Here is a 14,842-nt window from a genome sequence, read left to right on the forward strand (position 1 = left end):
CTTGAGCACTCTTCAGTTGTCCGGTATTGTTTGTGTTTCACACGCTTTCTCACATGTTGGCTGTCTAGTTTTGAGTTGATTAAATACACCTTGTGTTATATTCGCTTCATCTTCCTTGGATTTAGCGTTACACACACACACACACACACACACACACACACACACACAAAGAATTGAATAGAGCAATTGGTAACACTTTAGAATCCTGTTCATCATAAATGAATTACTACACAAGAACAAATGAGTAACGCAATATTAACATGCAACTACTATTACAGTAACTAACACAAAACTCTGATTAATGAATTATTAGCGCTCAGTTGAACGTGGTAGTAGTTCACTGGAGTGAATTCAGGTTTGGGAAATTCAGGTTTCACAATCACCCTGAATTCACCCCTATTAGCTGATCAGAAACTACTCTTTTTTTATACCTCCCAGAGGACTACTATGAGAACTATATACAGGTTCATAATTAATGTGAATAATGTATAATGTAGTAGCATAAGTTCTAGTAATGACTGAAGTCATTGCAAGCATTTAAGGTTTTGGATAGTAATTCCTTCTGAAGGATTTGATAGTTCTTCAGTCGTTAGTACTAGTGGGTTCCCATGATCTTCACTTTAGAATTAATTATACATATTGCATTATTCACATTAATTATGAATATACTGTAGTAGTTCTTACAGTAGTCCTGGGAGGTATGACATTTTTTTTATTGATTAGCTAATAGTGAACTACTGCAATTCAACTGATCGCTGTTACTTACTAATCAGTTGTTTGTTAATAGTAGGTACTAGAATGTTAATAGTGTGTTACTCACCTGTGTAGTGATTCATTAATGACGGAACAGTTACAGAGTCATCAATTCCCTTCTTCCCATTTACAGCACTCATTGCTTCATTATTATTTCATAGTATGTGATTTTTATATTACAAGACAATGATAACGAGCTTCAAAATCCGTGAGGAATGGAAAAGGCACATGTAAATGTTCTCTGAGTAAAACATAGTTAGTTCAGAAGTGAGACAACTGCGAGTTAAATCTACGGTCTCTCTGCTCTTCTGACATAGGCTACCGTAATGCAGTTGCTTGTAAAATGTTTTTACCTAAAAAATAGGGATGCATGATATACTAAATCGTACCATACCAATTATCTGCCAATCATTTTTTTGGTTATTTGTGTGCATGTTCTTTTCTCTTTTTACATTTAGATCACTTCTGCTATCATCTAACTGTCAGGGGTGTGTGGTAATAGCCAACACGCACGGAGGAGAACAAGAGCTAATCCAAACAATACACGGTCTTTGTTAACAAAACCACAAATGTAAGAGACCACTGGAGATGTACGGAAGAAACTCAAACCACATATAAAGCTGATGAGAACCAACAAACACAATTGAAAACTCAGGGCTGGTTGAATCTAATTATTACATGTAACAGTTTCATTTTTATGCATTTTGGCCTTTCATAACATGGCAATGGGATTTTGGGGGCCTGAACATGCAACCTTTTGAAAAACGGGTTTCAAAGTTTTGAAAAACGATACTGTTATCATCTCCGTGTAAACTACAAAAACATGAATTTGTAAAAATGGTGATGTCATCACACTCATACATATTACGCGTTAAGCCTCTAGGCACGTATTGTTTCTTGACAAGTTGACATCGCCATCTACTAGCTTAACATACATAATACAGCATTTTAGTCATTTTCGCGGATCTGTGTGAACGGGATCGTTTTGACAATATGTTGTCTGTACATGAAAAACGCAAAAGAAAAACATTTCAGTTTTTAGTACATCATTGTCGTGTAAACATACCCGAAACAGAAACACATTAACAAAATGAAACCTAGCGACAAACTAAACTAAACATATTCCTGACACTAACACTCACTTATTCTTTAAAAACACTGTTAAATGTAATCTTTAGCAAATCTCAAAGTGAATATCTGTTTTACATACTGTGCATTAAAATAAAATCGTTTTGTTAATTTGTTAAAATTGTAACATTTCGTTTTTAATGCGTTTTCTTTTTTCTTTTATTTAGGCAAATTGTATATAAATTTAATTAATAACATGAAGGTAATTATCGGCTTTTGTGCCAGAACTTTAATATCAGTGCATTCCATACTTTTTTTGTATCCTGATTACATAACATCATTCATTACTAGTATTTATACCACACTCAATTTTAGGTTTTAAAGGGGTCATATAATGCCATTTTTGTACAAGCTAATATGATTCTTTAGGGTCTAAATTAAAAGTCTGTAATATAGGCTACTTTAATTAAAAATTCTCATTAGTATTGTAAGAAAACACTCATTTTACCTGGTCAAAAACAGCTCTGTTTTCAGCACGCCGTTTAAGTGCATGTGTCTTTAAATGATAATGAGCTTTGCTCACCCCGCCCCTCTGTTCTGTGCGTACACCGTAACACAATAACACAATAAGCATAATGCGTTGTTCATTATAAACGTGGGATTATGAATTATATTGAGAACGTCGTACATAGAAAACATGCCGTAATGTACCCTGAGTGTAAACAGCCGCATTCATCGTGAAGCGTGCAGCAAGCGATTTGCAAAGATTAATATAAATATTAATATAAAGGTTAATAAAACGTTACACTCACTTCAGTTATTCTGGAGGTGCAGCAGGAACACGAATAGTTGGTACCGATCCTTTTTTCAGGTGCAGCTTCTTAGCAAAACCAGCTTTACTGACCTCGTTTGTAAAGCAGTCTGGTGTGTGAAATGATTCGCGCAAACATGAAAGCATTGACGTTGATCGTGGGGAATATTCCCTTCGAAAACACACTCAGCCACTGCATCTTCAGCGGTTCGGATTTAGGAACATCAAAATGACTGCTGTGTTCGTTATTACACCCAAGAACAGAACACCACAATCGCTTAGACGCCATTCTGCTCATAAAACGCTGCTGTCAATCAACAATCGTGGGAGGGGCATCGATTTTGTGACGTCACAAAATCGAACGGCTTGATTTGAGAGAGGAGAAAACATAAGAAGATTTAAAAAAAAACCACTGGATGGATTTTTATCATTTTATGATGGTTGTGTACAGGCACTGCCAACACACATTTCAGTACAATCAACTTGTAAAAGTGCATACCATTATATGACCCCTTTAAAGTTTTATTTTTCATTCATTTATTTTAGACAAAATAATATAGAATTTGAATATTGGCCAGAATTATAATGTGTCCCTACTAATGTATGCTGATTATGTAACACCGTTAGTAGGCTGAAATATCTTGCGTTTGTTAAACTGAGCATTCATACTCTCTCCACTGTAGATTCCTGTCACGTCTCATTAAAGATGTGAACTAACAGTAAATTCTAATAATAACAACAAAGAAAGAAGCTAAATGTTCATGGGGGCCAGTGGGACATTTGCCATCCAGCCTGATTGTTTGATATAATATCCACAAACAATAACATCTAATATCAGCAGGGGCTTTCAAATTTGATGTGATCTTTACTGTCTGCTGCATGTGCGAAAATGTGGCCGCAGCTTGTGGCATTGCATTCTGACAGGAAATCGAGAAAGACTTGCTGACTGTCGACGCATAATCGAAATGAGGTCATTATTATCCGATGAAGCAGTGCATTGTGCTTATCAGGACTATAAACTCCATCACTCCATCCAATCTACTCTAGACATAAGAGCATCTCTCCATTAAGCTGTTTGATAGAAAATAAAACTAAACCTCACAGCTTAAGGCAAACCAAGCAACTATCACAGAAGTAAATATTTGTAGACTACCAGTTCCTGTCTCTCTCGTGGTGTAGCTCATTTCCTGTATCTCTGCTGCTGCAGTTGTTTGACTCTTTCTGTTAAGACACTTGGTCTCACAGATATGGAGTTTCTGATGACAGAGGCAACTTACAAACTTCTTATCATTTTATGCATGATACAAGGTAAGAGGGGCTTGTATTTCTACCTACAAAGAAAAACGTTTAGTAGCTTTTTAACTGAACTGGCCATGTGTTTAGTTGTTTAATGCCGTGAAACTGATTGTTTTGTCCTATTTATTAATTTAGTCAAAAACGCATTCAAATTGCAATTTGACTTAATGCAGGTCTCCTATGATAAGCCTGATTTTCATTTCTGTGTTAAAATGAATGTAGTCAAAAATTACAGAATGATACAACTGTCCTGATTTCATAATAAAAATAAAAGCATAATTAAAGGAATTAATTGTTGAGAGCAAAAAAAAAAAAAAAACTTAAAGTATTTATCAAGCATCTTCTATTATTAGGAATTTACTTCACTGCTTATTAATATTTCAAAAACTTTTGTCTGCCAAATACAAGTCTTGTTGGTCCAACCAACAAGCAGAAACATCCTGAAAAAACAACAATAAAAATGATAGGAAATGATAATACATAGAAGACCACATAAACTAAAAATGAATGTAGGTATAAATAAATAAAATACATTATATCTTATAACTATTTTTAAATGATGATTAAAATAGGCTCAACTCTATAACACTCTAATCCAAGGAAGATGAAGATATAACACAGGGTTCCTTTAAATAGATCCAAATAGACAACCAACATGCGAGACAGCGTGTAAACACAAACACGAACAATACCAGACAACCGAAGATTGCACAAGGAAGAACTTAGATACATGGTGGTGATGACAAAATAACGAACAGCTGTGATGATTAGTGTTAGTGTCCATGGAACACCTGACTAATGGAAACAAACAGAAAGTCCATGATAACTAAACAAACTGAAGATAATGGTGACACACTCACATGCATACAACGTGTAATAAATTACCTTTTATTTAATGCTTAAAAACAATAAATAAATCAACTTTTATCTTGAAATATATTTTTTAAATCATGATTAAAAATGTACAAAAAAATTAAGAAATATATCTAAAAATAAAATTTAATGTAATAAAATGATACTAGATGACACTGAACTTTTTATAATACCTTAAAGGTGAAAACTTAAATGAACATTGACCAATGATGCAATCTGTGGTTTCACGAAAGAAACTGATTATCACTCATGAAAATGGTTTATCAGGAACGTACGGAATGCTTATACATCATAACGTGTCCGTAACTGCTGTGGAGGGACAGAACGTCAGCCTGCCATGCTTTGTAGGAGAGGAAAATGAAATCAAAGTTATCCAGCTGGAATGGATTAAACAAAAAGGAGATGAGAAGAATGAGAAGAATGATAAGAAGATCGTGGTGTTCCATCCGATATTGCCAGCACATTACTTTCAAAACGGTCCTCTCCTGACGACGATGACCAGTTCAAAAACTGGACAGCTACAGGGCTCTGTCCTGACCCTGTATGAAGTTACCATGAAAGACAGTGGAAACTATATATGCGAAATTACTTCTTATCCTAATGGCTCGATTAAAAGAACTACAAAGCTGCAGGTCACAGGTAGGTAAACTGCTCACGGTAACCTACATTCTCATTCTCAAAAATGTAAAAGTGAACAAGCAGCAGCTGTCTGCTAATTTCAGAGCCTCCAGCATCAGCGAAGATGTCACATTCACACAGATTCATAAAAGAGGGAGATGAAGTGAAAATAACTTGTTCAGCAAGCCCTCCACCACTCCGTTATAAACTTAGAAGGTCAAAGGTGAGTCAGATTGAAAAAGCGTCATTTCTAAATGCCACGGTCTATACAGCTGTTGAGTTGATCTCATTCTCCTCCTCAGGACAAGCTATTTTGGATGGAAGACTTGAATGGAGAGTTCATTTTACCAAACGTCACCAGAAGCAACAGCGATCTGTACATCTGTTTACCTGAATGGATCTCATCTGTCCAAAATCAGCAAGGTCTCAATACCACTATGGAACTGACTGTCAATTGTGAGTGTTGAGAATACCAAAAAAAGTGTTTGAATTAATCTTTATCATTCTCTGCTTATTTAAGTAAACAAATTCCATATCAAATATATCCTATTCTTCCAAACAGTTCTTGATGACATTGAGTGTAACACAAGCAGCCCTTTTAATGTCAGTTTTGGTGAGGATGTGACGATTTCTTGTACTGCAAAAGCATCTCAGTACTTACAATATAAGTGGATGAGGGTAAGACTGTTAAATATTAAGAGATTGAAATTAAATATGTAAGAAGTATTGTTTTAAATGAATCTTTTGTAGTGTATTAACTCAAGTTTGCTTAAAATGACAAACTCATGTGATGATTTTTAGGATGACAAAACACTGTCTCTCTCAGACACTTTGTCTCTGACTTCCGTGACATCTAACCAGTCAGGAACATACAAACTGACAGCTGTCTTTCAGGACAATCAGCTCCAGACAGACATAGAGTTTTCTATCCATGTTCTCTCAAAGCAAATCGAAGGTAAGAAAAAGCTTCATTTTCCTTTTTTTTTTTTTTTTTTGATCATATGGCACTTCCATTTTTAACTGTGAATATTAAATGATAAAGTCCCAGTTTGCCCAAAGCAGATGCACAATAGAGTGCAAACAATGGAAAAACTCAATACCACCACTGAAGCCAATGAATTAATAATACATTTTGGAACAGAGGTAAATTGATCAATTTCCCTCAGTCGAAACTCTCCAGGAGTTGTTTTAGGAAAGGCTGTTGGGGTGTTTCTGTGTGTGTGTAGGTCAGGCTTTGTCTACATTGTGGAATTAAATGTCTCCACAAGGATATTAAAACCTGAAATCATCTACAGTACATTTTAACCAGCTGATGGTCCCCATAAAGCCTGGTTCACACGGGACGATTTTAAAATTGTCGGCCGATTTTCCAAACTTGAGAGACCCCACACACGGCGATAAAAAATCACGGGTCAAACAGTTTTGGTCGTACAGTGTGTGGTGCGCAGCCACACGGCAAAATCAACACATCACACACAAACCGATTTGACTCCCGAGCATTCCCAGGTCAGACGGGAAATCTTGCAAAATCCCTCGAGATCAAACGTGACTTCAGAGTAAACAAGGACATTCTGGTGCGCCATGCCGCCGGCTGTTTTGATTTTGTTTCCCGGTGCTTCCTCGCCTCGTCACCTCGCTTTCTGATTGGCTACACGCCACAGTCCACAGGCTGGGTGCTTGTTTGTCCCCGGGGGACACCACACACGAGGAGAAATCGGGCCAAAAAAATCCAACATGTTGGATATCCCCGATTTGAGATCGGAGCGGTCCCGACGTCCTTCCGAGCAGACGAGAGCAGTCTTAACACACCACACACGGCAGGAATATCTGATCAGATTATTTTACGATAATCGGAGCATCCTTAAGATTGTCGGAAGGGGTGAATCGGGGCTAAAATCGGCCTAATTATCCTGCCGTGTGAACCAGGCTTAAGGAAAACATAAATAAACTAAATAATCTAATGTAAAAAATAAGATCATTATAATTCATTTGGGTCAGCACGCAAGTAATAAGTACTCTGCCATGTCAGACTAATTGTGACAGTGAATAAAATCATTGTGCAAACAAATGTTATATTATAATACAATTCATTTTCAAAACCACTTAAAGGGATAGTTCACCCAAAAATGAAAATTATCCCATAATTTACTCACCCTCAATGTGTATATGACTTTTTTCTTTCAGCCAAACACAATAGGAGTTATATAAAAAAAATATCCTGGCTCTTCCAAGCTTTATAATAGGAGTGAATGGTACCTTGTTTTTTGAAGCCCAAAAAAGAGCATCCATCTGTAAGCCCGTCTAGATCGGTCCAAGAGCAGCATCCAATAGAACGGGTGATGGTCTCTGCGTGTTGCTGTCTTTCCGCGTGGCAAAGTAATTTAATTCCATTTATCTGACTCCATTTTATATCCGACTCCATTTTATCACAACCTCGAATTTAAGTTAGATAGCCAATTGGTTATAATAGTTTAACAATACATTTGATTGTTCTACAGTATTTAACTCTTTACTTATATTTTACCCGTTCATATTAGGAAGCTATGTCGCTCAGAGGTCCTCACGCCTTATTTAACATGGGTCTCACAATCACAATCTCGCCAGCTTCGGTCACCCAACAGAGGAAATTGCTATATACCTGAGATCAGTCGCATTCATGCTTACACAATCAAAGATACTTTGGTATAGCCCCCATGGAATTGCATTCACTTGAATGTAAGTTTTTTTTTGTTTTTTTTTAAAGAGGTAAGACACACCCAGATTTAGGTTGGTCAAGCAGCACTTTTGCTGCCCTAAACGGAAATTCACTTCTTGTCTTTGCAAAACCAAGTACACTTGAATTAGTGGCAAATATTAGTCGTCACTAATCTGACGCAAAACTTGCGGTAACAAACGAATCCGTTTAATCTACTTGGCAAACCAATTTCAGAGTCAGTCGGAATAAAACCAAATGTAACAATTTATTATGTCAGGTAAATGTATCATGCCAATTTCATAATCAGTTTCAAAACATCAAATGTTCTGGAATAAAGAGAGAAGATGCGAACCTGACATTCTAAAATACATGAGGCGGAGTCCATACACTCCGCATCACGGGCTAATTTGAGTTACAAATCTTCTGAGCCTCTTGTTGCATTTCTTTATATAGACAGAAACTTCTTTCACATGGAAACATTTGCTAACAATGAGAATTTGCATTCAGAGTTTACACCTTTTTGGGAGCAGAGTGCCATTTGCATGGAGGACCCACCCCTCCTCTATGTGCAAGTTATCACTAAACTCTTAAGAACTTTATTACCTTTTGGTTTACTTCTTTGGGAATGAGACATGTGTACCAGTCACACTGAGACATTTCAAATGATACCAAACATGTATAATACCGTTTGCTAATTATTCACCTAAACCATATAGATTTTTGGGTGAATATCTGGTGATCTCAGCGTGAGAGAGAGACAACGTGGGGGAGGTGACTGACTCGGAGATGCTAGTTTCTCAAGAGAGAGTCAAATGTTAATTCCCAGGAAGATCCTTTGTCTTCTCGGGAGTGGTCGTTCCGCAACCAGACTGCCCAGCATTTCTCAATTCTTTACACATCCATCATAAAAGTAATCTCCAGGGCGTTAATAAAGGCCATCTGAAGTGAAGCAATGCGTTTTTGTAAGAAAATGTCCATAATTATAACTATATAAACTATAATAACTGGCTTACAGTAACGGCCATACGCAAGTCGAGTTCTAGCCGAAGAGTGACCTCTAGCCCAAAGCATGGCGTAAAGATGAACACGGAAGTGCAGAGAATCGAGTAAAACAAAATTCACGAATTAGAAGTCTAAAATGAGAATTTTTAAAGAGAAATGTTAGATGAGCTTGAGTTTGTTGCCCAGCCCTATGTTTGATACAGTTTTTAAAGTTGTAATTATAGATATTTTCTTACAAAAAAGCATCGCTTCACTTCAGAAGGCCTTTATTAACCCCCTGGAGCCGTGTATATTACTTTTATGATGGATGGATGGATGCGCTTTTTTGGCTTCAAAAAAACAAGGTACCATTCACTCCCATTATAAAACTTGGAAGAGCCAGGATATTTTTTTTTATATAACTCCAATTGTGCTTGGCTGGATGGCTTGAGGGTTTTATCGTGGGATAATTTTTGAATGAACACTTGAACTTGACGCACGAACGCAGTTGCCCAGCCCTGTTTGTTTGAACTGCGAGAGGCGTCATTTGCCGTCATTACGTTGTGCGTCAAGTTCAAGTGTTACTCTTTTGGCGTAAATCGACCCGTACGGCCGTCTGCTGGAAGCTAGTTATTTTAGTCGCTAAAGTTTTAAATATGGATATTTTTCTTACACGAATTCATCGCATCAGTTCAGAAGACCTTTATTAACCCCCGCAGATCTGTATAGAGCACTTTAATCATGAATAGATGCACTTTAATGGACTTGCAAAGTTAAACGGCCATTCACTCCCATTATAAAGCTTGGAAGAGCCAGGACATTTTTTTATATATTTTTTTAACTCCGACTGTATTCGTCTCAAAGAAGAACGCCATATACACATAGGATGGCTTCAGGGTGAGTAAATCATGGGCTAATTTTCATTTTTGGATGAACTATCCCTTTAACCTATGTAGGGTGGCAGGAATGCTGGAGCCTATCCCAGCGTCCCCAACTTAGTCAGGGAAACACCCTGGAAGGATGCCCAGTCCATCACAGATATTGTTTTATATTATATTATATTATATTATATTATATTATATTATATTATATTATATTATATTATATTATATTATATTATATTATATTAGAACTGTGTACAAAAAAATGTTGATGAATATTTCCTAATATACATTTGTTTTATGTTTCATTTTCCCTATAATGATTGCTGTTGAAGGAATGACAACACCTTTCTCAGTAAGAATCACCAAACATCTGAGGAACTTCACCTCCATGGGGACCAGCTCATGGAACACTAGTGCTATTGAGACAACAACAGAATCTGGTCATTTCCTAACCAGCACATCAAAACCAAATGCTACCACAGCAAACCTACAACCCAGACACACCAGCCAAAGCACTCCTCTCACTGGCAACTCTTCTGCTCCACCTGTTGGCAATGCATCTACATTACATACAAGCACTGTAAAATCTACAGGCAGCTCTTGTACAGAAAATCCAAGCACACGTCCAGAAACAGTTACCGGAAGAAAAATAGTTACTTCTGTTATAACAAAGAAAAACATCACCAGCACTGTGACAAAATCAGGAGGTAAATTACTCTTCTGAAAGTCACCATGAAATAAAAACTGACCATATTTACTTTTTAATACATACACTCCAAATATTTTTTTTTATCCTTCCTCTGTCCCTGAAACAACTTTAATTTTCTGACGTCACATAGTTCGTACGGGTCTTGTGATGAGCACCTTAGTGAAGGTTTCAAACATTAAAGGGTTAGTTCACCTAAAAAATGAAAATTCTATTATTAATTACTCACCCTCATGTTGTTCCAAACACTTAAGACTTTCCTTTATCTTCAGAACACAAATTAAGATATTTTTGATGAAATCTGAGAGCTTTCTACCTCTCTGTTGACAGCTACGCAACTGACACTTCAACGCTTCAAAAAGTTCATAAAGAGATCATAAAACTAATCCATATGAATTGAGTGGTCTAGTCCAAATTTTCTGAAGAGACACGATCGCTTTATATGATGAAGAGACTCAGTTTAGACTTTTATTCACATATAAATACATATCAGTGAACTTAAACAGAAGCGCAACCAAACCTGCTTGACGCACGAGAACAGACCTCATTGGTCCTTGCTGAAGCTCAAACGTGCTGCATAACACGAGAATGAACCTCATTGGTTCTCACACGTCAAGCGAACCTGCTTGAGCTTCCGTTTATTACAACTGATGTGTGAGTTAAGGAATGTTTACATGTGAATAAAAGCCTTAATTCAATCTGTTCATCATACAAAGGGATCGTGTCTCTTCAGAAAATTTGGACTAAACCGCTCAATTCATATAGTTAGTTTTACGATCTCTTTATGAACTTTCTGAAGTGTCAGAGTTGCGTAGCTGCCAATGGAGGGACAGAAATCTCTCAGATTTCATCAGAAATATCTTCATTTTTGTTTCCAAAGATGAACGAAAGTTTTACGGGTTTGGAAAGACATGAAGGCGCGTAATTAATTACAGAATTTTCATTTTTGAGTGAACTAAACCTTTAACCATTTCGAAACAGTGCTTCGGAGTTTTTATCAAATTCGTCAAGTCATGTGATTTCGTTACGTTGTCGTACCTTGGTTTCGAAACATTTTAACATCGCTAGATGGCATTGATCTGTTGCCAGCATGAACATATCTAATGGTTTTCACTGATCTTGGGTACATCTTGTAAATGTGTATTTATTTGTAATTAATATAATGAATTTTAGTACTTGTGTGTATAACACAAAAAGGAAAACATTTACCTTGTCTGCCAAGCTCTGCCTAACACACAACAAGCTCTACACTTTGATAAAAGAACACACATTTTACAGAACCCAGATATTTAATGGTATTTTAGCCTGTTTGTAGTTGCATTTACGCCGTTTTGACCAGCAGGTGCCGCAAGTCTGTGGTGTTCTGAGCAATTCGAAAGAGTGAATCATTTTGCAAAGAAATTGGTTCAAACGATTCAGAGTTTGAAAACTCTTTTTCTAAAAAAGAAGCTTGGTTCCCCCATCACTACTATTGGAAATGTTTGTTTCAGTTACTGTAACTGCAGCATTCTAAAAGTATTAAAACCGGTTAGCGTTCATTGAAATGTTTTAGCAATAATAGCAAAATAACAAACGGTTTAAAAATAAGCTTTACCACATCGAGCAGCTCTCTAGGAAGAACTTTTCACTTTTCATGAACAGGTGTGGTATCAAAATCTGATTCCCCGTGAGATTATCTTCCCTGCATCTTCCTATGAGAGTAAGATTAAGGATTAGGTATGTGTGGCCGTGTGGGGGGTGGGTTTTAAAAGATAGGGACCACTCAGGTACCGGCCTCCCCAACAAATGGACCAATAAGAAGGAGGGGAGACAAAATTTCACAGGGATTAAGATTTCTGTACAACACCGAATTCTGATTCGGATTATTACCCCCTAAATCCCCAGTATAGGTAGATTTAGGAATACAGTGCTATGCATAAGTTTAGACACCCATGCTAAAGTTGACTAAAAAGAGGAATAAAAAATCATCTTTTGGAAATTGAACTTAATGCCTTAATTTAAAAAATTAGGAAAAATCCAACCTTTAAGGACACCAATTTTCTTTGTGAATGAATAATGTATCATAAATAAATAAATGTTCTTCCTTAAAATACAGGGTGCATAAGTTTGGACACCCCTATGTTAAATTCCCATAGAGGCAGGCAGATTTTTATTTTTAAGTATTTTTTTATTATTATTTTTTTAGGATACTATGCATCCTGATAAAGTTCCCTTGGTCTTTGGAATTAAAATAGCCCCACATCATCACATAGCCTTCATCATACCTAGAGATTGGCATGGGGTACTTTCCATAAGATCATCTCTCAGTGCAAATCAAACTAGCTATTAGGCTAACTGAAATAAAACCATGCCAATCTCTAGGTATGGTGAAGGCTATGTGATGATGTGGGGCTATTTTAATTCCAAAGGCCAAGGGAACTTTATCAGGATGCATAGTATCCTGGATCCATGAAGTAACTGGCCTTTAAAAATAAAAATCTGCCTGCCTCTATGGGAATTTAACATAGGGGTGTCCAAACTTATGCACCCTGTATTCTAAGGAAGAACATTTATTTATTTACGATGCATTATTCATTCACAAAGAAAATTGGTGTCCTTAAAGGTTGGATTTTTCCTAATTTTTTAAATTAAGGCATTAAGTTCAGTTTCCAAAAGATGATTTTTTATTCCTCTTTTTAGTCAACTTTAGTATGGGTGTCTAAACTTATGCATAGCACTGTAGGTGGGTTAGGATTAGGCAATCAGGTAGCACCTTCAATGAAATTAGTCGATTAGTCAAAACAACGGTAATGCATCCAGCAATCATCCTATGGATTAAATTTCAATAAAAAAAACTAAAACATTTTATTTTCACTTGGAAATACATCACATTACTAATGTCACATATGCTACAAAGGTTTTTATATTTTATTAAAATCAAGTCATCAGTCATGTATTAGGCTATAACTGGAATATTCTCTGAATTAAATTATAAATTAAAACTATGAATTAAACTAGTAATAAAAATTAGTCGCTAATGTTTTATGTTGATTTTAAACAAATGTAATACACACAATGAAGTCATCTGATGTTTTTTGGCTGTAACAGGGAAACCCATATAAGATGCTGTTTGATTTAAAGTGTGTGATGATTGATATCAATGTGTTGCTTTCAAAAAGACATGCATGACGGTATCAACAGGATATGAATTTAGGCCAAGACTTGAGCTAATCGTAAAACTATATTGGTTGTCTTTTCCTTGCATCTCTCTCGTCTCTCTTTCAGAATCAAAAAGCGCAGCATATATCGCTGTTCCGATTGTGTTGCTGTTGTTCGTGTTGACTGTGCTTCTATACAAAAGACACCTGAACCAAAAAAAGTGAGACTCGGCAAAATCATCAGAACATCCACTGTCCTTTTACATAATTGCATCCTACACATTTTCAGTCCATTTATCAACATTTTTACTTTTTCTTTTTCAGAATGGATATGCCACCCCCTTTCAAACCTCCTCCACCACCAGTCAAATACACATCAGTGAGGAACCATGATGTCCCCATGACTGATATTCTTGTATGAATGTGTCATGCACTTTTGTACTCACAAACCGTGGGCCACATATATACTGACTGGAAGATTTTTGCTGAAAATCTTCACTTAAAATGAAAAGAATCAATTACTCATTCTCATGTCGTTCCAAACCAAACCAGTTCCATTCATCTACAAAACACAAATTAAGCTATTTTTATTGATGCCAGAGAGATTTATTTTCCTTCATTGAAAGCCCATGCAACCAAAATATATGTAATCCATGGATTACTAAAATGTAATCCATATTAATTGAGCAGTTTAAATCAAGTTTTCCGATGAAAACCGGTCGCTTTAAATGATGAATCGATTTAGTTTATGCTTTTGTTTACAATATAAACATTGATAAACACACATATACATTAAACATGTTAGAATCTCGTTCAATTTTCATTTTTGCGTGAAATAACCCTTCAACGTTTTATTTTGTAAAAATATGAGATCACCCATATTTTTTGTGTTTTTGTGTGATTTTTTTACTGCTAATTTCCTCTGTATTTGTGTCTTTCTGAATAGGCTGTACATATAATTTGTTGCTCTTTTAAATAATTTGTTCTTTTTTGTAACGTTTAAAAATGTGAAAATTGTGC

General features: G+C 36.1%; 1 protein-coding gene across 1 annotated transcript; it reads left to right on the forward strand.

The window, feature by feature from the left end:
- The first annotated feature begins 3,573 nt into the window (after window positions 1-3,573).
- On the forward strand, window positions 3,574-14,629 carry LOC311285248 (nectin-4). The gene is made up of 9 exons (XM_084400822.1): window positions 3,574-3,940; window positions 5,069-5,440; window positions 5,524-5,642; window positions 5,722-5,875; window positions 5,982-6,097; window positions 6,221-6,374; window positions 10,312-10,686; window positions 13,950-14,043; window positions 14,147-14,629. Exons 1-9 carry the CDS (start codon window positions 3,880-3,882, stop codon window positions 14,241-14,243), a joined length of 1,542 nt encoding a protein of 513 aa, XP_084256948.1. The 5' UTR covers window positions 3,574-3,879; the 3' UTR covers window positions 14,244-14,629.
- The last annotated feature ends 213 nt before the right edge of the window (window positions 14,630-14,842 follow it).

This window comes from Rutilus rutilus (genome assembly GCF_951802725.1).
Source record: "Rutilus rutilus genome assembly, chromosome: 25".
Lineage (NCBI taxonomy): Eukaryota > Metazoa > Chordata > Actinopteri > Cypriniformes > Leuciscidae > Rutilus > Rutilus rutilus.